Genomic DNA, 26,944 nt, shown 5'->3' with positions numbered 1-26,944 from the left:
TGACCGAATGAATGCAAGTTTCTGTTGGCTTTTACGTCTAAAATTGGTTTTATTACTTCAATCACTAATGTTTTGCTAAAAGCTCTCCAAATTGTCACTAAAACCCTACCACTTCTCACAGAATAAAGCCTCATTGCATGACTAAGTAAAATCTGTAAGGTCATAGCACAAAAAAATACTTTAATTTTTCTTTGTAGTCAATAGCCATGCACTTCTTTATTCATGCAAGAATGTATTAAGATTGCTTTCTAAATGCTGAATATTTATTCTGGTATAATGTGCTGCAAGGTTTTAGGGCAGAGAATATGACAGGGAGAGTCACATTAGGATGAAACAACACAAGAAGGCAAATAGTTGAATGTGGTAAAGATTAGAAAAACTGCCAGCTCCTCAGCAGAACATGCCCCTTTCCACTCAGTCTTCAAGGACATGTTTATAAATCTCTCACAAAGAGACGTTCTCCTTGCTTTCTGTAAGACTCGCAAGGGAAAGTCAAACATTTCTCTACTAATTGAGAGAGAATGAAAGATGCACTTTCATTGAATGGCTCTTGCTACATTGTGGCAAGCATTGGGGCCTGCTGGAATGTTGAAATTTTATTTAAATGGCCTTCATGTTTTATTACACTCAGAAAAAGTTCTTGAGAGTAATAAATTATCTGTGCTTTGCATCTGTGATATTGGCACTGTTTACAAAGACTACCCAAATAATAAGGAATAACAATTCATGCTGAATTAGTCTAAACTACAATAGAAGTCCTTTGCCTGTTTGTTTGTCTGTTTGTTTTGAAACTATCAGTCTCCCAGTTTAAGAAACAATGGAGCCTTTTCTTCAGGCAGTGGCTTTTATTCTGGCTGAGGGCCCAAATATGGGACACGAACATGGCAACCTCAGTTCCACAACAACATGTCAAAATATTAAATACAAAAGTAGCTAATGGGATAAAAGAGTTTTTCTAATTTATACATCTCCTTCAACTTGGCCCAGGTTGTTGCTGAGTTCTGAGCTCATTCATTACTCTCTGTTCTCCCTCCCCACAACTGAAACAAAATCATACAGATTGACCCCCCAAAAAATGTAGTATTTCATCCAGGGGAGGAAGGAATCATCTAGCTTGAAAACAAAGTAGTACATTTCTTACGGAAATTCTGGGTAATGTTAAAATTTTCAAGTACTTTGACAAAATGATATTGTTTGTTTTATCAACAATATTCAACATGTTGTAGAGAATCACAAATAGTTTCAGTTTTAATAACTTTGTTTAGTTAACAAAAGATCAACTAATAATACTCACATATTCACTGATTTTATTTTTTGGCTTTATGAGTGCCATCAAATTACATGTCTCACATGAAATGTGAGAAAAGTGGAGAAGGGGGGCCATTTGACACACATCCAAACATATGAAGAGATCTTGGGAGCAGGAAAAGTCAGAAAACAGAAAAAAACATGTGAGAGATTATTATTGCTATTTATTACTGTAGATATTTTCCTTTAAGTATAATTTTTAGTAGTCACAAACAATTATATAATCTGCCCAGAGGGAGCAAATTGGATCTTTTTACTGCAGTATCCTATTTCCAAAGTTTCACTAATACTTTCTATTTCTAATACACACTAGAGATTTTTTTTCCCCATCACAAGATATTTTTTTTCTTTGAATCACAAGCAATCCATTGTGGAACACAGAAAAAATGCTCCTTCCCAAAGAGCATTCTGTATGTTCAAAGAAATCAGTCTGAGTATTTAAAATATGTCTTACTCTCTGCTATACATAATGTATATATAAGATTACAGCTGCTCCCTAGCAACTCACAGATGCCTTCATTCTTGAAATTCATGGCAACAACACAAAGAAAAAAAACACCGCAATAGTTTAACTGTAGCTCTTGCTTTTCAAAATCACTTGCCTGATCACTGACTGCTGTAAAGATCTGGGATGACAAGTGACAGGGCAGTTGATGTGTTGAAAACCATGACATATCATAGTAGTGATGTGCACGTTAGGAAAAAAAAAAATTATCAGAGCTAGTTCGTTCTTAAGTAATACATTCAGGCTGAATTCTGCAAGATGTTGGGAACACTTATGCCTCAGTTAGCATCACAGGGAGCGTAAGTGGTGCCAGAGTCAATTGGCTCACTCAGGTGCCTACTCAAAGGAAAGCAGATAATCAGAGATACTTTGTAGGACGGAATCATCAGACACTTTTGACTGTTGATAATTAACAAAGTAGTCTAGAGGACTTTAAAATTAAGAAGTAATTTTAGTAATTGTCACTTTATATTCAAACCTCCATAAAACAGGAGTTCAGCTTTGTACTTCTGCTTTGTACAAATATCAAAAACAGAGATAAAAATCCTTCTTTGTTAAGGAAAATGTCTTTTAAGGCTTTCAATTTTGTTTCATAGTGATAGCAATACAGTATTAAATAACAAGGCTACATCATTTATTGGTTTCACAGCAGTTTTAGCTCAGGCTTTTAGCTGAGACCGGATGAGAACCCAAAAATCCCAACTCATGATGAGTACAACATGTACAAGTGAATCTTTCTTGTAAGAGAATAATAGGAAGAAAGCATTTCACATTTCTTCTGCATTTATGGCATATTTTGAAGTGGGCACTTATGTAATTTTTCAAACTCACTTATTTGTAGGAAATTTTGTCCTGCCTTAGCTGCTCTTAATGCAATTTAACACCTACTGACACTCTCCTCAAAGGTAATTTTAAGTCACAGGGAACTAGCAGAGTCTTTTTGGTGTTTTACTAACCACAGGACTTGGAAACTGATTAGCTATAATGTTCAGGTTTCTGTTGGTTTTGGGATGTGGGTTTTCTGAGGAAAATCTTTAATTTGCTCTCAGCTCCTACGAAAAACATCTGAACACACCCATCAATTGAACAGATTTTCTTAGTGTTAAAGCCAATGAAAGTTATAAATGAACAAAGAATAGTGCTTTGCTCAAAGATTATCCAGATCACCAAATAGTAATTAAAACTATGATAATATTAGGCCACTCCTTCCCTTGAGCCTGAGCAAGCTTTGTTAATGCAGCCACCTATTCTTAGTGACTTACAGTTGATTTCGCTTGCTGGAAGAAGGAACTCTTCAAAATACCAGTTTATTGCTAAGGGAGCAGAGGGAGAGTAGCATCTGCAAATAATAAATGAGGTTCCCTGTGTTTTGAAAATCTCTTAATTTCCATTTGGATTACAAAGAGAACTTGCAGATGTGTCTTCAAATTTACCAGTCTGCATTTCTGAAAGTGATTTCATTTCCCTGACATCTCAACATTGGTTAGCAATGTGTAAACTCAGCAGAATTTGCTGTATTTTGTGAATCTCTATCCAGTCTAACCCATCTCATGCATTATTTTCATTCTGGTAAATGGACTGCGACTTCTTAATGAATACCTGAAATGCCCGTGTTTCACTGCACTAATCCCTTCATAAATCCATTCTAAAAGTAATCCTGACCTCACTTCTCTTCACCACACCCCACTGGTGTCCTTGCCTTAAGGATGAGGCAAAAGACACAAATGTAAATAGTGTACAATAGTCAATTTATGCTTAGAAAGAATTCAAGCCTTTCAGAGCACTGGACTCATACACCCACTTGGCAAATCCCGCTTTCTAATAAACTATTTTACCACACATTACTGAAGGCATTTTAAAAAATTAAAGAGTTGTTTCCTTGCTTTCAGATTTTGCTCCTTCTGATCCTTAGAAAAACCACGCAACCAAGTGCACTTTCACGGAAACCTGCAGTTACAGACCTACCAGCACCACTCATAAAAATGCCCTGAATTCCAGGAAGTTTCAGCCTATATAAAACCAGTAAACCAATGAGTCTACAAGAAGTGCTTTAACAACTTCAAAACATTTGTGTTTTTTTTAATTTTAATTTCAAAATGACTCTTCAAAAATTAGTTGAATTTGTTTTATATGGTTAAAAATTCCTCTTTATTTTATTTTTGAAAACAAACAAACAAACAAAGTGGATTATTCTGTTGTTCCATTGAGGACAACAAAAAGAAACAAAAGTAGAAAAGAAAGGACACAATATTCTTCTAACTTTCAAGAACATACATAGTGAACTTCACTGGGTGGCAAAATTTCTTCATTGATTATGAAAGCTTCTTAAATTCCCATAGTCGACTCATTTGAACACTTGCTTTCCTTTCTTAAAGCACTGGAGAGTACAGCCGGGGCACATAGTGAACAGCTGTACAGTTCCAGAAGTTGTCCCTACAAGTGTTGTGGTATTAGTCACATTTTCCACTTTCAACGTTTTCTACTTCAGCCTTAACAAGGGTGAACCTAATATATTCTGGAACGTGGCCATACATACCCTAGGTCCATCTGGTAGCTCATCAGAGAATAGTATGAGATACAAAACTCTTTGCCTTTGGCTAAAGCACATTAAACTAGATCCAACCTGATAAATATAGCATTAAAAAAAAAAAAAGAATAAAGCTGGTTAAAAGGTGGAAATTTCAATTCTATAGATCAGCTTAATTTTTAATAAATTATTTCAAATTTATATAAATTTATTTAATTTATTTACATAAATTTATATAAATTTGAAATAAAGCCTTTGCTAATTCATCCCATTAACTTTATTATTTTAAAGAAAGAGCTACATAAACATCATGCCTATCATAGAGAAAAATAGTAAGAATGAAAATGTTTGTTTTCAACTTGTTTGTCAAGCTACCATTTGAAGCAGGAATTTCAGACCACCAAAGACAGTAGAGTGAACTCATCCAGATATAAATTTTACATCAAGGTCAAGCAAGCTGTTAAAGCCTCCCCTTGCACAGACGTCTATACAGGTAATGAAGAGAACAAGGCAAGCTATATATGACAGCTTCTAGAAGCAATAAGTTAGTGGCATGCCTCTATCTGTAAAGCCTCTAGAACATAAGATCAACTTAGCTAAAATCTGTAATGATTACCCCTAGGTCCTGACTCCTTCTGGCAGAAGGAAGTTTTCCTGAATATCTCTGCTCCAGGACAGTTAAAATCAGAGACCAGCCTCTTTTACAAGTTACTCATCTCAGTTAAACTCCAGAGGCTGATCCAAGACCTGAAAAGCTAAAAGTATGGACTGGGAATCTGCTGCTAATCTGAGTGCTTCAGCAGACTCGCACCATCTGTGCATTAGGCACACAGACCTCACACTGAGCAATGGATGAAATGTGCTCATGTAGAACCTCGTCTGGGTGTTCGGTAAGAAAGAGCTAATTATTATAAAACAGCATTCTAGAGAGAAAATAAATAAATAAAAATTCTAACAGTTGCTAGTGGACTCACTCTGTGATGGAACTCATCGTCGCATATCAAATATCCATATGTAGCTCTCTTTCATTTTGGAGGAAGAAACAGTATTTCTATCTCAGCATAAATATCATTTAAAGGCCAAGGCAGTCTATATGGGTTCACTCTACAGCTCCTGGGACTGCATGGATTGGTTTTGTAGTGACGTATCAAAAAGGAAACAGATTCAGAGACTGGATTTCCTTGGAACTGCCTCTCTATCTGCTGTTTCGTTCAATTCTGCCATTGCTTGAAAAGGTTACACAGCACAAAATGGCATTTTTTTGCTGTAGGAGTCATAGTGAAGTTCCAGTGTGTTTGTCACATCAAAGCTCTTAACACAGACCCACATTTTTAATACAGTGTTTATGTAAAAGAGGATTCTCTTCAATCAGTTTGGAACAGATAAGCTCGTGCTTTGCTATAAGGCACGTTCTCTGTTCTGAGGTCTTCCTTTCCGGGTACTGCAGGGATCCCTCCCTCCTCTCGCCTGTCCCTAGAGGTATTTTAGGAGCTGGAAATCAGAAGCATACTTGTTGTAGTTTATTAGATTAAAAGAACTGTCAATTAGCTTAGTCATGGGCCTTTGCTGTGAAAGGTCTACGTAAAAATGGAAGCTGAGCATACTTCCATCAAAACGGGACTATGTATTTATTTAATTCTGTAGTTCAGTAGGCTCTTCTTCTATACTTTCTGCATCCCAAGGTAACTATTCATAGGTACAGAATGTGACTTCAAACTTTGTGTGCAGTTTTTGTCTTTAATAAGGTAAAATGCCCACTGATTAATGGAACGAGTGAGATCAGATATATCCTCAATATTTGTTTTGCTACATGGATTTAAAAATTCTATTAAGTCTATTTGCTCTGTAGAAACTGCACATCATTCACAACAGAGCAGCTTCATAATGCCTGACAGCAAAGAGAGATCATGAGTAAGACAAAGTTACATGAACCTTTTCAAGTTGAAAGGACAATTACACGACTGGGTTTTTTTATGTAAAAACACAATACTTATAATGTTAAAGGGCATATAGTAAGCTGTGTCTTTGTGGAGAGACATTTAAAGAAGCATGTTTGACATCTCGTACCTCCTTAACAAAGATTTTCCTGTGTATCATGTCTTCCTGCTTTCAAGTCTCAGGTTTTTGTATATACAACACCTTCTTATAAACACTCCCTTAGCTCTTCTAGGGAAAAAAAAAAAATCTGTTTAATCATAGAAAGGACCCAACAATACCCTTTTCAGCTGGGCAACTACAGCAGCAGTAAGATCAAGCTATAGCCTCAGTTTCTTGCGTAAAAATGTTTCTTTGTTTTTTTTTCAAAGTACTTTTTACCTGCTTGAATTGTAAATTAAACATTTTTAGACACGATTCTTAGGAAATGTAAATCAGTGTAATCCACTGAAGTCAGTGGAGCTCTTCCAGTTTTCAACCAGCTGAGTATTTTGGTATCTTGAATCCTGTCTTCCTGCCTTGTCGAAGCAATCTTTGCATTACTGTAATGAGGATATTACACTGATACTAAATCCAAGTTGGAGTTCTCCGAGATCTTGACTAAACTCCTAATAATGTCCAAAAAAAACAGTATTTAAAAATATACTTTTAAACTATTTTTGGAAGATGATTTTGAGACCATTCCCAGATAGCATAAATAAAACGTGAAGGACACAAGGAGGAACTGCACTTTGAACACAATCCATCTTACTGATAACAGTACTTAGATTTAGATGCTGATAATATTCATGTTGATTCATACCACCAAAGTAGTAATTTACCACAACTAATTCAGAGGAAGAATGATCTGGACTTGAAGCTCTAAATGGAAAAATTATAATCTGCGCTTAATTCTGGGTTGGATCAGGATCCTCTCTGTATGGCAAATACCAGTTAGTGAGTAAAGGTGCATTTATAAACTAAATATCATGTTTTCTCTGTGCATCATAATAAACCTCAGCTCTCGTCTGCCTCTCTCTGTCTCCTACACGTATCCATTTTGTCTATTCCTTCTACTCCAGTCATACTGGTTTGCTTGGTTAAGGCTACAGATAAGTGTAGCCTCAATGCAGAACTCCACACTTAATAGCATCCAAACTTTCTTTCACAATTTTGCTTCCTACAGGCATTATATTGCTGTCATCATTTCTAATAAGAAAAAAGGTGTGTGAAATGTCCGTTGGCATAAGCATGTTCGTGTCTTCAGAAACATAGTCACTATTGAAGTAATTCACTAAATCAATTTCCAAATATTTTCTGGTTTTTAATACTTTGTGGAATATCCATGAGTATATTATTATGTATCCTTGCTATACAGGCATTTTCAAAAGTTGTGACTAATGAAAGTTGCAATGGTTTAGAGTGGCTCTATTATATGTGCAAAAAAAAAAAAAAAAAAAGAAGAAAAGTGCCTAGCTACTAGGGCAGATTGTGATTCCAAGTCACTGTAAGAAATTTGTTAATAAACAATGAAAAGGGAATTATCTGAGGAGATTCCTCTCCTTAAACATGAGTCCATTAAATTGAGTAAATGTTGGATGTAAATGCCTTAAATACAAAAAAAATTCTTTCCCTGGCTATTTATGTCCTTATTGCAGAATAAATCAGACCTTTACGTAGGTACTGATCTCAATAGGTCTGCTATTCACCTAAGTCCTTCACTTGTCTAATGGTGTTTTAGATTTGATTTTTTTTTTATTCCTTTGGAAGTACATATTACACTTTTAAGTTTTACATTCTCTCTGGTCAAAAGCTCTCCCAGTCTAAATTTAAATTAATTGAGAGCTCAGGCAGTGCTCCTATGACTCTCCATGATGGTCAGAAGAAAATATTTTACAGTTCTCCAGAAGAGACCATTGTATAGTATAATTTCCTGCAGCACAAACAGCCACAGACACCCAACACAGACAAGCATGTATAGCACTGATGAACCCTGAGATATTTTCAACAAGTTATTGAAACACCATAAACTTGCATGGCACAACAGCTAATCGAAAAAGCCTGGTTTTTTAAGAACTAATTCACTCCAATTAAGAATGTAGTAAAGGTGCTATCTCAGCATAGAAGACACAACCATATGAAACAGACACAGATTGTAACTTCAGCTGAATCAATGAGACTTCTTTCCCTGAGTGCAGGGAGAGGTTGACCAGGTTCTGAAACAACTATTATCTGTTACACGGCCTTGCTATGAGCTTTAACCTCATCACTTGGCCAAATGAAAACTGATTTTCCCTAGAAGAAGGAAAGACATTTCTCCTACCAAAAATCTGTCTGACCAAAGCACAGCTTTCCAATCCTGGTACACACTCTGGTACTACAGTTGTTCATAGACAGTCATGTCTACTATTTTATAATTAAAGCACTCTACTCTTTCTTTTTTTTTTTATTAATCATTCTGCTTTTGGAGGGAGGAACGGCAGAAAAAAATAAACAAATGTATTTCTTTTTTGAAGTTTTCCAAAAACAGGAAGACTACAGACTTGGTCCAAACAATTCTGGAGTTAGAAGAAGTAACTAGACAGAAACAAAGCTGAAAATTCAGTCTCACTGTTAAGTATTGTTAAAGCTTGAGCAACTGAAGGCAAGTTCTGTGAACAAAAGTGACAGGCATGCAAGCATGTTGTTTTTAATGTCTTGTGGTTTCCATTTTTCCAAGATCGTGGTTTGTTTCAGAAGAGATCTGACTAATCGTTAATAGGCAGTGAGTAGAAAAAAAAACACAGATGTCATTCAAAAATGGGAAAGTGACAATAGCCTGTAAAAAAGAGGAAAGAGGGAGAGACTGCAGAGCTCACACCTCGCAGGGCTTTGCATTCTCCCTTGCAGGCAAGAGAGCTAATTAAAACCTTGTGGTTAGAGAAAGACATCATGCAATTTAGGTCAAACAGCTTTGATATTCAGGGATATTTTACATGGAAATATCCTCCTTTTGTGCCCTTAATTCTAGGATTACAAGCACATATTGACCACCTTGTGGATACCCTCTGAGATAACGTACTTTGCTTATTTATTGTGCTAAAAATTTTGGCTTTCAAAAAGAAACTTACCTACAGTATTCACAGACTACTGGGGTTTTTTTCAGCATGAATGTCACTGTGGTATATTTTAAGTATAGCTGGTAGCACTACATATTATTATGTTTGCCCAGCAATTCTCATTATAACCACGACACTGTTTTAGCAGCTTGTAAATTTGCTGAATATTAACTACATAAATGAACATTTTCCTGAGGGAAAAAAAAAAGTGACAGCGTCAATCTCTTGGCTTTTCATTATCTATTTTAGTATGTGGTTTTTGCATGGAAATGCCAGGAAAAATGGTTGAGACATTAACTCATTGTTTTGCTCAACTTAGAAATCCTCTGTAACTCATTTCCCTTTGAAATACCCTGCACTGTAGATTAAAAACACAACATATGTATTCAAAGATACACTTTTACTCCTTAGTGTTTAACAAATGTTAGCCTGAAAAGCACCTGTAGGTCACCACAGAGATTTTATCAGCTAAATCTCTAAGAGTCTCCAGATAGATGTATTCCGACCCAGAAAGCATCACTCCTAGAGAACATCACACCTCCTCTGCAGCTAAAACTCAGACTTACTGTGGTCTCTCAGGTGATCTCTACACCCTTGTGGCCTAAGCAGTGGGAGAAAGAGGAGATGAAAACTGAATGAAGAACAAAGGGCAAGAGACTGGGATATGGAAGTAGGAGTTAACAGGTTGAAAAATGGCAGGCAAAGAATAAGGAGAGAAGAGACTGGAAGGGGAGGAGAAATAGAAAAAGCACACAGGAGAATACTAGAGGTGTGGACTGAGAACTAGTGATGGGGAGGGAGAGGTGAGAAAAGAGAAGAAAAATACCTGTGGAAGAGATGGAATAGGAGTATTGTGACAGGCTGGCCACACACACTTGGACAGAATGTTTTGGAGATACTAAGGCAAATTAAAGAGCCCAGAGAGAGGTGCTGAACTGGAAAAAACTGAGGAGACAGATCCTAAAATAGGGATAAGAAGTCAATGTAGGGGAGAAATGTAGACTGCCAGGCAGCAAAGGTATAAACTGAGAGAGAAACATAGAATATGTTGAGGAGAAATGAAAGATAACCCATGCAACACAGTAGGAATGGAATGGAAAGTCCAATGGTGGACCAGAGGTATGATACTGAACGAGGAGATGGTGGGGGAAAAGAGACACAGCAAGTGCAGAAGAGAACATATCACATCTACATCAGACAACCAAAAAGAGCCCTCCCTCATCTTAGCAGAAACTCCTCACCAAAACCAGGAGAGAGAGACATGATTCGCAATCCTAGTTCTCTATCAGCAGATACATGTGAAATCCACCTACAAAAACTCCCATCAGTGTTCCATGCTGGGTAAACTTTATGGTTCCTCAGAAAGCTCAAGCGATAGACATTTCTGTGTTGCTGAGATCCTATGCTGAAAACCCACGTATGTATCAATCAGATGCCTTGTGTTAGGATTTCAAGATTCCGTTTTCAGTTTGTTTGGGTTTTCCAAGATTAAAAAGAGCATCTAAAGCATCTGTCTTAAATTGTGTTGCAATATGAAGCACTCAAATATTAGGAAAGGCCAGAACTAAAATAACGATTGCAATCTTCATTTACGTTCCTCATGCACATGCAGTGACACAGCCCTTCCTTCTACAGGACAGTGGTGATCTCATCTGAACTGAAGCTTCCACGATGTAAACACGGATATCTGTGCTAGACATCTAGCCTTCTCTTATAGTCAGTAAAGAGAAAATGTCCTTCTCAGACAGGATTCACATGAGACATGTAGGTGTCTGGGTAAAAAGCCATGAAGGTCAAAAGAATACATTAATATACAGTATTAAAACTGAGAAACTTCACACCTGATTTTTCTCTGTGTTTCTTAATGGCTTTGAAACACAGCTATTATTCACTTCATGGATCATTTGGAGAGAGTATGACTTCTGAAAATCAAATCTCACGATGTCATGTTCAGTTGCCCAGCACCAATGACTTTTGTTGGCTGAGAAAATAACTTATTTTCCTGACATAACAGCCAAATTTCCCTTCATTATGCTGTCCTACATCAACCCAGAGACCAATCGGTTCACAGAAAGAGCCATGGGACTTGTACAGGAAAGAGAGAGAGGGAAACGTATGATCATGTGGTCGCATACTTGATGATGACGTATACACACAAAGTTGTATAGGCAGTGTAATCTTGGCATCTTCTGAATTGTGACTTCATTTTTTGGATCTCAGATGTGTTTTTACCTTCTATGAATGGAATATAGCACAAAAGTTTATTCTCAATGACAGAAGAATTGTAAATTCTTCCCTAAAACACACTTTGGGTTAAATTGGAACAGACGAGTAAAAGGAGTTTTCATTCTCATCTAGATTTCTTCTAACCAAAAGCTGCCTCATTTCAGGAAACACATGGCAGAAAAATAGTCTCCCTTCTTAATAGAGAGTAGAATTTTCCACTGCCGTGAATGGTTGATTCCTGGATACCGTATTTGACAAACATATAACATAAAAGCGCTTGCTTCAGATGGAAGTGTTGCAACAATGGTAAGCCTTATGTCTGATACTGTGAAGCTGATCAAATATTAGCAACAAGCAAGCACTGCGACATTAAAAGAGTGAATTGATGGATGTCTGTGTTATTCATTTCTCTCTCAGTAAGCACTGCAGAGTTTAATTCCTCAAAATCTTTTTGCTATGTTGGGATGAACTGATCGTAATGCCTAGATGATGCACACCATTCACTTCACTTTCTAGTTACTCCAGTCTAAGGTGTGTCGTCTTACTCACCGCAGCAAGCTGGTCGACTCCGCTTGCAGTCCGTGCTAATGTTACCAGATCTTCTTGCATCTTATCTACCCATGATTTTATCCTACAGAAACCAAAAGAGAGACATTCAATCAGATCGCTGCTAAATGGAACTTGCATACAATTATATAGCACAAAAAAGGGCAGAATGTGTTGATAAAATTGAATACAAAATGTACAAGACTTGTCTTTGATTGCTGAAAAATAATAAGCTTGGAGTGGACCAACATATTCAAGCTACACCCTGATGGTGTTCTCTTTCACTGAGTCAAATCTAAGCCACTTGCTTTTTTCTTTCTTTTAGTTTTCATCAGCTGGAGTTTGCCCAGTCCTCTCCAGGACACATACAGTCTTTATCATCAAGTACATCACAGCAGCTGCCTCTTTTTGGCAGGTACCAATGTCTGTCCCAAACGCAATAGAGGCTAACTCACTATCTTTTTTTCCATTTTTTTTTCCAATAGAACCTTTACCCAGCCTTGATGACCTGACTCTTCTCATACATTTTAGTGTGGTGGCCACCACACTAAGCCAGCTGTGAACCAAGTGTGCCATAGCATCTATCACTAGCCGTAGTAAAGATCACCGCAACAGAGCTGCTTGCCTGGACAACCTGCCCGACCTGCACCTCACTCCCAGCAATGCCTTTCCTGAGGGCCTTGAAGTCCCTCTCCCAACAGATAAAAACAGCAGCTGGGAGAAGGCTGACAAACCAGAATAAATCTTTTGGCTTGCAGCCCCTCTCCACACACTCCAAGGAAGCAGCAGCGGGACAGGCAGCAGAGGGCATAGGTGGTACAAGCTGTTTTGGCAATGCGTGCCTGCTCCTGGCTGACTATTTTCACCAGGGAACAGGCAGCGATTTGCTGCTGTGCATGCTCAGCTCCCTGTGCCCAGTAAGCCTGACTCTTCAGAAAAGCACTGGATCCAAAACAGTTTCTGTGTCACTTGCCTAGCCACAAACTTTGATCTCCAACTCATCGATTGTATCATCCCTGTAATTATCACAGCTGTCTGCTCTGAAACCTCGAACATATTAGCCATTTATATTAGCCATTTCCTAGCGTTAATCTGATACCCAACAAATGACTGCTTAGATTATTCATGAAAGTAGGAAAGACAGAAAAAAGAGAGACTCCATTTTTGCTGCAATATGGAAAATTTGGAAGATTAAGAAAGAACATAGTGGACTGATTTTGCTCCTTCTTTCCATGGTCATTAATACATTTTCTTGTTAAACCACAGTCAATATCTTAAAAGGGCACACTCTCTATTATGGAGTTGCAACTTGACTACTTTTATTAAAGGATCTTTCCTCATGCTTTAGGAAAAAAAAGAGATTAGTCACCCAAACACAAAAGATTTAGGGCTGTGACACCTAACATGAAGGACTTTCTGTCAGCTCAAAATAACATGTGCACAGATGAGGATGAGAACTACCTAGACAGGCAGGTACTGAGTTTTTAAAAAGTGCCAGATTTAAAACAAACTTCTCAATCAATACTGGGTCACTCCCCAATCAATACACTGTCTCTCATGAATCCCATTTGAATCCTATTTCCCATAAACAGAACATTCTGACACAGTAAACAAGAACTTTTCAAAGGTTTAGCTCAAAGTGTCTTTGAGGCCTTCACAAAAAATCTGCAGCAGAAATTGAAGTAGCAAGTTGTAACCATGGTTTCTCATTAATCATAGCTTCTTCCCATGATACCACTGTTTTCATCCTCCCTACAGCCTCCTGCCCACTTTGTTTGACGCTCTCATCTATTGTGTCATGTCCTTTATTTTCCCCTTCCAAATATTTGGATAAAGAACAGTGATTTCACTCTATCTGTACAGCACTTCCATTATTTCCTCACTGGATTCCAGATGTTTCAGACATATAAAAAATTACATCTTAAAACACCTAGAATTAAAAAAAAAAGTCATTAAAAAGATTTAGACTGAAATTATTTCACTATTCTTATTCATCACCACAACTGAGCAGCCCTTTCTCTAAATTTTTCTTGACACTTCTTACCCTTTGTGTGATTTGACCAATTTTCAGGCTATTTTGCCATTCTTTGGTGAATGTTTCCTGCACCATTTGAGTCACTTTGCTACCTATCTCTAAGCCAAACAACAAATAGACTCCTCCAGGTTAGTGTTCATTCTTTTCCATGGAGGCTGAACAGAGGCTAATGGGTGCAACAGGTCAACAGAGTCATGGTCTGTATTTGCTTTCTCCTTTTGCATTTTATCAGCAAGAGTACTCTTACTGCCTTATTTCTTTGCTCATTCACATCCTACAACTCTAATGTGGCCACATGAAAATGATGTATGTTGAGATTTAGAGACCAATTATATTTTCACTGACTATTACAATTGACTCCATTGCTGGTTTAATGGTCCCAAACCTTCCCTTCTATACTTTGCTTTCCAAAATCTGATGTAAAATAAATTAATTTCCTGGTTTAAATCTCCATGAAGTCCTTATATTATATAAACATTTAGTTCTGTATAGAAATCAGCTTGTTAAAAAATCACCTCCTATGAGCTGTTTTGTCTACCACAGTTTTAAGCCCATCACATATATCTGTGATAACAGTAACAACTCATAAGCAGAAGCATGAAGAAAACAAAAAAAAAGCTATTCTACTCCATTTTTGTCTGTGTGAAAGAATGAGGTATACGAAAGGTGAAAAAGTGAAACATATTACCCAAAAGTGTTTTCAAAAGCATAAAATAAATAATTGAACACATTGAGATTTTTTTATGATCCATTTCAGTTATAAAAATTCTGGGTGTTATTTCTAAGAGGAGTGAATAGAAAAAAAAATCAAGGAGGATTGATTTTTAAATTGACTTTTTTCATTTCCCATTGCTTTGTAGTTTTACTGGATATATTCATCTCTCTGTCTTAAAAGGAAACTAGAATGGAGAGAATCATAGAATCATAGAATGGTTAGGGTTGGAAGGGACCTTCAAAGGTCATCTAGTCCAACCCCCCTGCAAGGAGCAGAGACATCCCTGACTAGATCAGGTTGCTCAGAGCCTCATCCAGCCTGGCCTTGAACGTTTCCAGGGATGGGGCCTCCACCACCTTTCTGGGCAACCTGTTCCAGTGTTCTATAACTCTCATTGTAAAAAATTTTTTCCTAATTTCTAATCTAAATCTACCCCCCACTATTTTAAAACCATTACCTCTCGTCCTATCGCAACAGGCCCTACTAAACAGCTATCAGGTCTCCCCGGAGCCTCCTCTTCTCCAGGCTGAACAGCCCCAACTCTCTCAGCCTGTCCTCATACGAGAGGTGCTCCAGCCCTTTTATCATCTTCGTGGCCCTCCTCTGGACCTTCTCCAACTGGTCCATGTCCTTCTTGTGTTGGGGGCTCCAGAACTGGACACAGTACTGCAGGTGGGGTCTCACCAGGGCAGAGTAGAGGGGGAGAATCACCTCCCTCGACCTGCTGGCCACGCTCCTCTTGATGCAGCCCAGGATGCGGTTGGCCTTCTGGGCCGCAAGGGCCACACTCCTCTTGATGGAGCCCAGGATGTGGTTGGCCTTCTGCGCCGCAAGGGCGCATTGCCTGCTCATGTTAAGCTTCTCATCCACCAGCACTCCCAAGTCCTTCTCCTCAGGAACATATACTAGTTAGTTACTAGAACATATACTAGAACATATACTAGAACATATACTAGAACATATACTAGTTAGTTGAAAGAAGTTACTCTTAAAAACATTAAATACTTATTACTACTATTACTTGTAAATGAAATACGGATCATTTTCCTCTTTAAGTTGAAAAAAAATATTCTTGATTTTTCAATACATACTAGAATTCTTGCCTCCACACAATTAACCCTCACCTCATCTTTTGCAGTTAGTCACCCAGACTAGCTTTTGTTTTCTTTTTTTGTTTTAATTTACTATAAAACTAGGGGTTCAGAGCCAACCCCTTCAATCCTCAGCCAGGTGAGCTGAACTACCCATCTCCTCCATTGCCTCTAGTGGAGCCCTAGACAACTCTGACTTCTAGTTCAGCTTCTCCAGCAGAGCTAGGCTACATGCTTGACTTGTAGGCAGGTTAGGGTAGACAGTATCAGTTTCTAAACTGGAATAGGAAGAAGTCCTTCCTTAGTTGTAACTTAAATGTAAATAATAATGCTTCTTCCAGTACTGACTGTATATTTACCTTAAAAGCAAATTTTCTTGCATATTCATCTTATCCTGTTAGACCTTCTGTAGTGGAAACTGTCCTTTGCTTACTTGGCTGTACAACAGCCAGTACAGCAGGGTCCAACATAATAAAAAGTAATGAATTCAGAAGGGTTTTTCTAGATTGGTATCAAAAGCACAAATGATAAAATGGCGCTCTACAACTATGAGGGAGCTCAGAATAATTACTCTCACCTTTCCACAAGAATTTAAATAACACAATTAGTATCTTTTATAAGGTCTAAGGTCAGTACTTCTGTATCTTAATTCTCCCATTTTGCCATCAGATAAAGAAGAAAGTCTCCATCTCAAAGTGATATTTCATGCTCCTCATAGACTGTTTTTCAGAAACTGACACAATCACATCCTATAACTTCCACATGAAAAATTGGCAGAATGTTTAAAATACAACTTCTTTTTCAGTTAAGGAATCATATTATCTCATTGCATTTTTTTTAAAAAAAAAAAGAATTACATCTTTAAAAAAATGAAACCAGAGCCTTTCGGCACTGAAATGCCTGTCTGGTGCTCCTTTTAACTGAAGCCTGCAGTGCAATATCTGGCTGACAGCTGCTCATGGTCAGAGTTTATTTAACAATTGGAAAGCTGTCACAGCAAACGTGAGCTCCCATGACTTAAAGAAGCAGCAGTCTTTTTTTTTTTCTGCAAAGGGCATCAACAGAAAGCCTGCACAAAAGGTTAGTTTGTTCCTACCGCTATTAGTTTGGCACGAACACTGCAATGGATGTTCCACTGAAAGGTGATTACATTTTGCAATACACTTGATTTTAACCCCCTTCTCCCATACACAGGTTTTCCCCATATCAAGCAACGACTAGACAAAAGGAGTGCGCACATGCCTTTCCACAGCCACTTCTAAGTGATGTGAATGATGAAGGGGACTGTCTGATTAAAGACAGACAGACACGGGTCATTTACTGGGGAATTAGAAGGTACAACCCTGCTGCTGTTGTCTGGGCTGTGATCAGATTGATGAAGAAACAGCCAGAACAGTACAGAGTCATCCATCCACATTATACTATAAGGCAACATAGCGTAACAGCTATTTTGACAGCACAGAAAGCTTTTCCTTTCTGTTTTCTTCTTTTTCTTTTATATTTTTTCTGTCTTTTTTTTTAAGTAAGATAATTATATTTCCTAAAGTCATAGGATTTTCACAGGTACACCCCTAGCCACGCTCCAAGCAGAACGTGCTATAGGAGGTGCCATCCTAAGAAATCTTTCTTTAAACTTCATTAAATCTATTTTTATGTTAAACCTGTATATCAAACTTTACTTGCAGAACAGAGCACTGCTCAATTACAAGCGTAAAAGAAACCAAGAGATTTAGATGTAGGACAGCCTGGTTATAACCTTTTTCTTGCTGAATCTGATGCAAGTTTTTTTCTGCTGACTTCAAGGAAAGCAAATTTATGTAATTATATGCTGTGGCTTTCTAGACCACTCACACTAATTTAAGGTCCATTAGCTGACTTCTGCTTGGATAATGTCTTACAATCTAAAGAGGGAGGTGTAGAACTTAACTCTGACAATTGAAGTTACTTGGTATGTTGGAGATCCACATCCAGCTCTCCTCAGTTAAGATTACATTTTGCTCAAGTTTCTGAATAGCTCTTGCATACAAAAATAACAGCAATTAAAGTAATGAAAGTTTTAAGTGGTAAAAGGAAGAAGTGTTTTCAAAATAGGTCAATACTTCTTAGGTTATCAAAAAGGAAAAAACCACATAACACATTGCTCCTAATTCAATAGAAAAGTGGTTTTTGAAAAAAAAGAAGATAAATGAGATTAAACTCAGAAAGAGCGAGAGAGCAAGCTTTACTATATTTTTTTCAAGCTAACCTCACTCTATTTTCTTGCCTTCAGTTTCAGGATCAGATTCTTTTTAGAAGATTTGCTGTCAGTGAAGGAGGAGTGGAAGGCTACAAAATTATCATAAAAGCAGAATTCTCAACCATTCTTTGTCCCTCTTAGGCAACACTAAAGGGCAAACAGAAACTGTTATTGTGATTTATAGAAGGTATGTGAAAGAAGAACTTATGTTACAATGGAATTACTAACCTTCTACACAGAAATTACCTGTGTTGCTGCATTTAAACCTCCTACTGGAAAACTACTGAGTTTTAATACCACTATATATTTTGATGACCTATTAAGCTGACAGTACTCATATTTCAGGTATGTGGGTGGATGGATAGATTTATGGAGAACCAGACTTTGGAAGGAGTAATAAAGGCAGGTTTTCTGAAATACTGAAGAAATTGTCATACTGTGCTAAAATCCCACTGATTCTAAATCAGGGAAAGAAAAGGGTTAGATATGGAGAGACTGATGATCACTAAAATCCCACCGTTATCAGATCAAGCTCTTGAACTTCCACTGCATAGCCAGAACATGAAAAAAAAAAAGGTTTATACACTATAGATGTGATAGAAAAACAAATTAAGGCAAAGTAGTCCACATAAACATTTGTGAATTTTCCAGATCTTACTATAGGGTATGTAACAGTCCAATTAGATGCCACAGAGAGGAAGAGACTTAAATTCATAATCTAGAGATGTGCTCACCTCAGTTTATAACTTTCACGGTTCTGAACCTGTCAGAGTGGAGTACAGCCCTCCAACACACCTCTTTCCATTGTTTGGAAGTTTGCCAATGGACTATGTGAAGGTATGACAGCTTACAAGTATAGTATAAATACTATTGTAGTAAATAGCAATTTGCAAGGAAGTTAAGGATTCGGAAACTTAAGTGAAAAGGGGCATGTGCTGCAAGTGTTGGGAGATCCCACTCTATTCCAACGTGATAATGATACAGACATGTATATCCACTGCCAGCTATCTGTTGAAAAATATATCACATAATTTTGCATAAATGTTTGGAAGAACTTTTGTGTAATAAAAGCAAAGTACAAATTCATGACATTTAGCTACTGCATTAAGTGAAGAAAATAGGGAAGATATGCTATCTCTGTGCATGCAAATGGATACACAGAATGCATCATCTACTCCACAGGCAAAGGTATTTCCTGTGCTGGCAAGAAGAAGAAAAAATAGTACTTTGATTCTTTGGCCTCTTGGACTGTTTTATCTGCCCAAATGTGACAAGCTGCTGGCCATGTAGTCTGCAAGGACTTTGTAGATATAAGACAGTCCCAATAGCCAAGGCCAGAGGGACCCTCTTGCTCTTTCCTGTTTTCAAATTCTTTGCTTGGAATAGTTATTTTACATTTGTCAAACTGAAACATTGGGGGAATAAGGCATAATTTCTGTGTCATATCTGTCATTCTGTAGAAAGGGTCAATGTAGATAGAAAACTCTTCAGGATACACTTGATTTTTAGTAGCAGACATTTTAATGTTTAGACTTGGGATTTTTAAGCTCTTATTTCACATTTCAGCCATGTAGTCACAGAAGCTATTACGCATTTCCAATTTTTTTCCACACACTGCTCAATATAAACACAGCTTCTCTCCATCATAGCCTTCACAGAACAAGCACACAGGAGCAGTCGCCAATGACTGCTCTACCAACAGCTCTATCAAGGAATCCTGCTGTACCACAGACAAAATGGGGCTCTAGGAACCCAGTGATGCAGCAGTGATACAGACAAAAGGAGAAGGAACAGTCCTTTGACTTGCGCAGCAGCTCAGGAGATTTAAGTTCCACCACTGAGTTCCAAGACAAAGTCAGTGTCAAGTCAATGGCTCATGGCAAGTGAAGGGCAGATGCGTCACACCCGAACGACTGCCTATGTCCTAACAAATGGTTTGCTTCTTAATACTGAGTCCCAGTGGCAGGTTCCAAGATGAAAATGTTCGGCTGTGCATGGCACCAAGAGCTGCTCAGTGTTTGCCACACTGCCTAGAAAAGCAAAAGTCTTTCTCCATCCTCACCCAGAACTTCTAAGCCCAACTAAGTCCTCCACCCCGGCATCTCTTTTGTAGCCTCGGAGCATGGCTTGAATGGCTGTTTTGCTCTCACCTTCCAAAAAAACCTTGCCCAAACATCTCCCTCAAAAGGCTTCAAGGCTGGATCTGGGAACTGCATCCTCTGGCCCAACAGCTGGACCCGCTCACTGCTACTCACTCCCACTGAAATACCCTCTCCTCATGTTTCAGTTCAGTTCTTTATCTGTAAATGCACTTTCTACTTCAGTAAGCGTGTGGCAGATTCTCTAAAGCATCCAGATGTTAAACAGGAGTGACCAAGTAATTCCTTAAATACGGCATTTGCTTTCAAGAGTCACGATCGGGGCATGGTCACATTATTTTATAAGCCTGCTCAGTATAAACCAAGTGGCTGACAGGTGTTTAGCCACACATGTTCATAATTACAGCTTCTGCTTCACAAATATTTCCCTTCATTTTGCCAAAAGTGTTCTTCTGGAGTCTAAAGCTTCCTAGCAAATAACATGAAAAATATCCTCTAATGGAAATGACTGCTGAACAAAATATCATTTAATAATTTAAGCTCAATCTCTAACGTAAGCCTGACAAATAGAATCAGCTGCAAAATTACTCTAAGCTGTAAAAAGAACTCCTTAAAAATTATCATGTTTTAATTATCAAAGATTATAGTGCTAAAACAGTTTAACAGAGAAGACATAACAAATTTTCAGCTCAAATGACAGTCAGTAGTCCTCAGATGTATTTCATCAAAGGCTTTTACAATCAGATATACATCTAGTACCATTTATTGCTTAGCATTGAAAAAGCAATCAAACACTCAAAATCTCGTTACCATTCCTGCAGCTGAGGAATATAAACTCAAAATGAAGAATCTCTAATTTGTTTCTAACCTGTACTAGATGAAACACAATCACTTTGTTTTAAATTGCAATGGTTTAAAATATGGCCTAGCATATAGATCTCATGGAGGAGCAGCCACCAGAGACATCTGGGTGTATTTGCCCCCATGGGAGTTCCCCCAGAATAGCACCTAAGATGCCTCTCATCCTCTCTTTGCTTCACCTCTAATAACTAGTATTTAAAGAGTGTCCAATGCAATGTGAGCTAAGTTCATTACTCTAGTGCAAACACAGATACTCCACTAAAATCACACCCTCAATATGGCAAAAAGAAGACTAAAACCGAATCTCATACACTCTACAGTTTTTCCAGTACTGTAGCAACAGAATCTGGATTAGAAGCTGATTTCTATGCAAAGCAATATGTAAATGCTACTATTTTTTATATTATACAGTAAGTCTGTTAATGTTATAATGACTTTGGAGAATAAAAAAGTATGTCTTAAAAATGACTGGAAAATAAATCTCAGTGTAATGGAACTTCACAAAGTGCTTAACTGCACAATTTTGCTAAGGCGTTTCAGGCAAAAAAGAAAGATTTTATCCGTTGTGTTTAACATATCACACTCATACTTTATCCATAATTTATATTAAAATTACTTTTTCCCCAAACTAATAAGCATTACATTTTAGCCTCAGAAGAAAAAGTATAAGGAAATTTAAAAATGGCATATTGGATACCAGTAAAGAAGAGATTTTGCATGTGCGTCCACACATCTGTGCACCAATTCAACTCAGTGAGAATTTCCCCAGCCACCCAATTAGGGCCATTACCATTACAGTATCTTGTTTTCATGCATCTAGAATGCAAAAGTTACACGTGTGGACTGGATGCGTTTTCTCTCCATACTAAATAAACTATACAGGCCACTACCATAACACACATACATTTATCTCCTTAAAGCATGTGATTAGTTTGATCTGCTGTTTGTGGTAGGACAGTTACCTTTTTTCATAATATATATGTGAAAAAACCACAGCATGTAGGTATAACTGCGTGAAAACAGAGACTGCATAATGTCTACATAACGCAGCACCACGGTATCACCATACTGTGAGACGGTATGATCACATTGAATTCAAAGCCTGCCTCAGCCTGACAAATACAGGATCAGAGCTTACACTGAAAAAAAACTTACTAAAGTAATATAAAATATATAGTAATTCAGACAAAAATTAAAACTTTAGCTTTTCATTTTTTATCTATCATTGACTGTATATAGAGTAACACTTTTTGGTTAGGTTATGCAGCACTGCATGTATAGACATTCAATGTATACACAAGAATGCCAATATAAGTTTTCAGAGACATGACCATGTGTCCATGTAATTTCGCCCCCACCTACACTTCTGGGGAAGTGAACGGCAAAACCTGCCCTGAGTTCAGCAACACACGGGTATGTTCTTAAATCAGTATATCTCACGGTCTTTCAGGGAATTGAGTTATAAATCAGCACCAATACTAAAAGTCAGAGCCATTTGGGTTTTTTTTTTTAGTGAGGAAAATGGGTATTAAAGTACTTCACCTCTCAGAGAATATATTAGGTAAGAGCAACCAAGGCAATGACATTGCATCAGCAGGGAGCTCAGTTGCTCACATCTCTATATTTATCTGAGTGTCTGATGTGGGTTCTGGTTGTAGCAGCAGGAAGTCCACCACACAGGACTGACACCAGCACCAGCAAATCCTCCATGTGCCCTGCACCAAAGGCTTTGCTACAGCAGGGTACGTGAGCAGGCGCATAACTCCACGTGTGCAAGTGGCACTACTCATATAACCTACACAGCTGCCCTGGGAGTCTGCACTCTGATCCTGCACAGCAAATCCACCTTTTCTGGACTTGCAACTTGCCTAAATGTAAAAGTTAAATGTAAAAATAGAAGGATGTTTAAAGATAAGCACGTGTTTATGCACTCTGGAAGACAGAGCTTGACTGTATAGGAAGAATCTTCCTTATAACTCCATATGAAATTATTATCATTATTATTATTATTATTGTTGTTGCTATTAAAAAGATCTGTTATTTATAATGTTCATTTAATATGAAACTCATTTTTAAAATATTCTATTATCATTTAAGCACTCAAAAAAGCAACAAAGTTTGGCAAAAAAAGTGTAGGGGTTTTTACACAACTATGAGCTGTTCAGTACCAAGCTTTAAATTTTATAACCTACTTTAAAATACAGTTTTCTGTGATGCTCATCTCTCTTGTTTAATAATGACAAGGATTCATAAATAAAACATCTATTATATTGGATAGCAGAATGCCACCCTCTGATAAACCCATGTAGTCTAAGGAAAAAAAAAAATCTGATTTCAACTATAGTTCATCAGTGTAATGCTACTCTTCTTCTAATTTATGATATTTTCTCAAATTATTATATACTTTAAGGAATTTTTGTTGTATAGTGTACTCCAAAGAATATTACTTGAAAGCTGCACATCCAAATTAATCAGCTGCTTCATTTGCAAATATATTCTTCCTTTCAAAGACTGACTTTCAATGTGCAAAGCTGCCACCTTTCTAATGTGCCATTGCTGTGGCATGTGTAGTAATGACATTTATAGTAATGAAGAGACATTTTTTTTTAAAAGATCTAAATAGACTAGATAGGCACTATCTGCATTGAGTGCTGACACTTAAAACTAAAAGTAAAATATCACGACAAAAGAGGCAAAAGATGCAAAGCAGAGATTATTGTACAAGCAAAAGACTGGCACAGAATATTAAGTTTCTGCAGAAATTAGCATCAAAATTAACATAGCCATGCTGTCTTTAAATTCTTTCCATTTCAAAGTGGCTCTGAATTACAGTGAATTTTTGCTAAAGGCGCAGCTGGCATGTTGTGGTGCCTGGGATGCAAGCGCATATTAATGGCTATTTGAAAAGGATAACAGTATACGAGAAAATAATCAATGCATTCTTTTTCTCCTGGTCAAGAGGTTATCAGTCTGTTCCCACAAACACTGCAGTTTTCTGTCTTGAAAAAAAAAGTTCTGAAAACTGTCCATTACAACATGAGGTGCAAATCCACAAACTCTTTGTACATTAGCAAGACCAGGGGAGGCCAGGACCCCTGATCACAGGATCAGGACAGTGTCTGCACAGGCTGGTGCAGGCAGACCTCAGGTAAATGCAATTACCCTGTAACGAACCAGCACCAACCAAAACCATATTTCAATCTTCCACTTCACAAAATTAACCTTTTGAAACAGCTAGTGTCAGGCTTCACAGGCCAGCTCAGTCATGAAAGGCTGTGCAGGTCTTATATTTCTGTTTCCTCCAATAGCAATATACAGTATTTTTCTTAAATCTGCAGAAACTGGAGATTGAACGATAATGCTGAATGTCATTATTGTAGTGATGCAAAAAGCCTCAGATTCACTCTTTAAAAGAAAAAGAACTCTTACAGATAGCTCACAAATTACTTACATATACCTTTAGAAAAATAAAAGTACGTGCTCATGACGTTTGGGCTTCACTTTTGAAAGCCTGTTTGATGAGACTGCAAGTGTGTGATTCAGAAAGCTCAGACACAGAAACAGTTTCCAACCGCGCACACAGGCCAAAGGGCTGTAAGGGTCAGTTCACAGTAAAGCTGAACAAGAATGACATTAAATGTAATCCAGCTTTAAAACAATGCCTTCTCAAAGAGGCTTCGCTCTCCTTTCTCAGGCTGGGGTAAATGCTCTAAGGTCAGGAGGCCACAATGCTTGTCAGCACATTCAATGCACATTAAAAAGACAGGCTATTAAGGAAGAGTCTCTGACATTTACTTGGGAGCCAAACCTCCCCTCTTTCACTTGTCCCCTTCCCCAATTTCAACACGTTCTCTAATTAAGCATCAATACAATGCCATATAATTGAACAGATGTAGTAGTCATTACCAGGAATTAGACATTCTCCTATCAAATCAGAGCGTACAGAAAGGGCTGTGTTTGAAATGGGTGAACTTCATTGCCCGATGGTCCCCAAGAGGGATGTACAAATAGATCAAGACATCACACACGCACAACTGATCTCGGCTCTGACACAAGCTTTTTGTCACTCCCTCATCCATCTTTGCTTACTAGGGTTAATGGTGGCTGGAGTCGACGCCGGACAATCTAATAAATAAAAGCATTTGATGTGTTTCAAATGAGGCATAGCAGAACACAGGCTTTAGTGACATTTTGATTAAAGTTCCATACATAGCGAAGGCTTTTTATGAGGCAGCTGCTTAAAAGACAATCTATTTGAGTAAAAACAGAGCAGGGTAGCTGGTATCCCTTGGCAATTTACTGTGAAACATTTGTTTGCTTCACAAAGATCTGATTCACAATCATTGCACTTGCATGGCTGGTTGATTAAATCAGTATCTCTAGCAGTCATTACACTGAGCAAAGAAAAAAAAAGTCAATTGCTAAAGTAATGCCCCTCTGTGTTATGCAAAACAGAGAACTCACAAGAGTGCATTCCATTTCTTTTCCCAGGACCTCGTTCTCAGTTTCCATTTCCCAGTATAAAGTACTGGGATTTTAAGTTACAGAGTCATAAATAGTATTTAATTTAGAAAAATGTTAATCCAAAGAAGCCGTGATAGCTGTTCTGAGGGGAGTGCACTACCAGGAGTTTAATAAACAACTGCAGATTCATGGATATTGACCTAGGAAAGGATTGATTTCCTTTTTTATAAAAAAAAAAAAAAAGAAAGAATAAAAAAAAAGAAAGAAAGAAAAAAGAAGGATATTCAAACAGAAACAACAACAGTGATTTGAATCTGATCATGCAAAGAACACAACCCACCTCAGGCTGCCTCTCCCTATTCTGTGATCTGCATTGTGACAAGTAAAGAAATGCCTTGGTTCCAACCTGGGCTATCAGAAGTAACTAAAGAGTATTTAAAAGGCACAGATATGAAGTATTCAGGCAACAGAAAAGAGGAAAATAAGAGCCTGGCAAGTAGGAAAAATGTCAACTCTAGAGGGTCAGGTTGCAGTTATTCAGGCCTGGATTGGTGTCAGTAAGCAGAAGAGAGCAATAGCTGGCAGAGAGACAGAAAGTGGGAAGGACGGGACAGCTCTTATACTGCAAAAGCACAAGCTAAGATCAAATTGCGTAATTTAGATAAATCTCTGTGAATGAGAGCATTTCAGCATTTTTAAAAATTTTATTTTATTTATAAATGCTGCCTGAGGCAGTTTCCAAATTGCTCAGTGAAAAGGCTGTCGATACCATTAAAGAAAGATGAAGGAGCCTTTTAAACTAGGTGCAGTTTCTGCATTTCTCTTCATTGTCATGACTGTAATACAATTTTGCTGTGACAACATACCAGATTCCAAGGATGCATTGACTGCCCCGACAGCTCTGAATATGTAACATTCCCCAGATGGAAGGGAAGGCAAAGTACAACTGTGTTCTCATGTTCACCATATAGTTCTGAAACAGTAGAGCCATACCTTTGCCAGACTCTCTTTCACTACATATCACAATCTGTACAATTTTCTTCTTCATAAGCATATTTTCCATAATTTTTTTCTTACTTTGCTCTGCATCTGGTATGTTAAAACACTGCAGAAAAAGCTTGGTGCTCAGATTGCAAATCTGTCTTTATGCTACCTGCACTTTGTTCTTAACACTCATCAGACAACACCTTGCAGTCTCCTGCCTAGTGAGAGAAACTTTTAGTTAGGATCTAGCCTATTCAAATTTAAGTCTTTAAAAAAAAAGAATAATGGGGATCAAGTAGAAAAAAAAATAGGCTAGCAGTTTCTATAGATCAAAG

General features: G+C 37.7%; 1 protein-coding gene across 3 annotated transcripts in view; it reads right to left on the bottom strand.

Moving 5' to 3' along the window:
* The window catches only part of CACNA2D1 (calcium voltage-gated channel auxiliary subunit alpha2delta 1), a 405,284-nt gene that overhangs the window by 337,737 nt on the left and 40,603 nt on the right, over positions 1 to 26,944 (bottom strand). For all 3 annotated transcript variants that reach the window (XM_086745696.1, XM_086745707.1, XM_086745713.1), the window contains exon 2: positions 12,128 to 12,209. In XM_086745696.1, coding sequence (XP_086601822.1) covers positions 12,128 to 12,209 — 82 coding nt within the window. The remainder of the gene's footprint in view (positions 1 to 12,127; positions 12,210 to 26,944) is intronic.

This window comes from Chlamydotis macqueenii, chromosome 1, assembly GCF_036417535.1.
Source record: "Chlamydotis macqueenii isolate bChlMac1 chromosome 1, bChlMac1.mat, whole genome shotgun sequence".
NCBI lineage: Eukaryota > Metazoa > Chordata > Aves > Otidiformes > Otididae > Chlamydotis > Chlamydotis macqueenii.
Note: the sequence above shows the minus strand (reverse complement) of the source record. Positions and strands in the feature narration are given on the sequence as shown.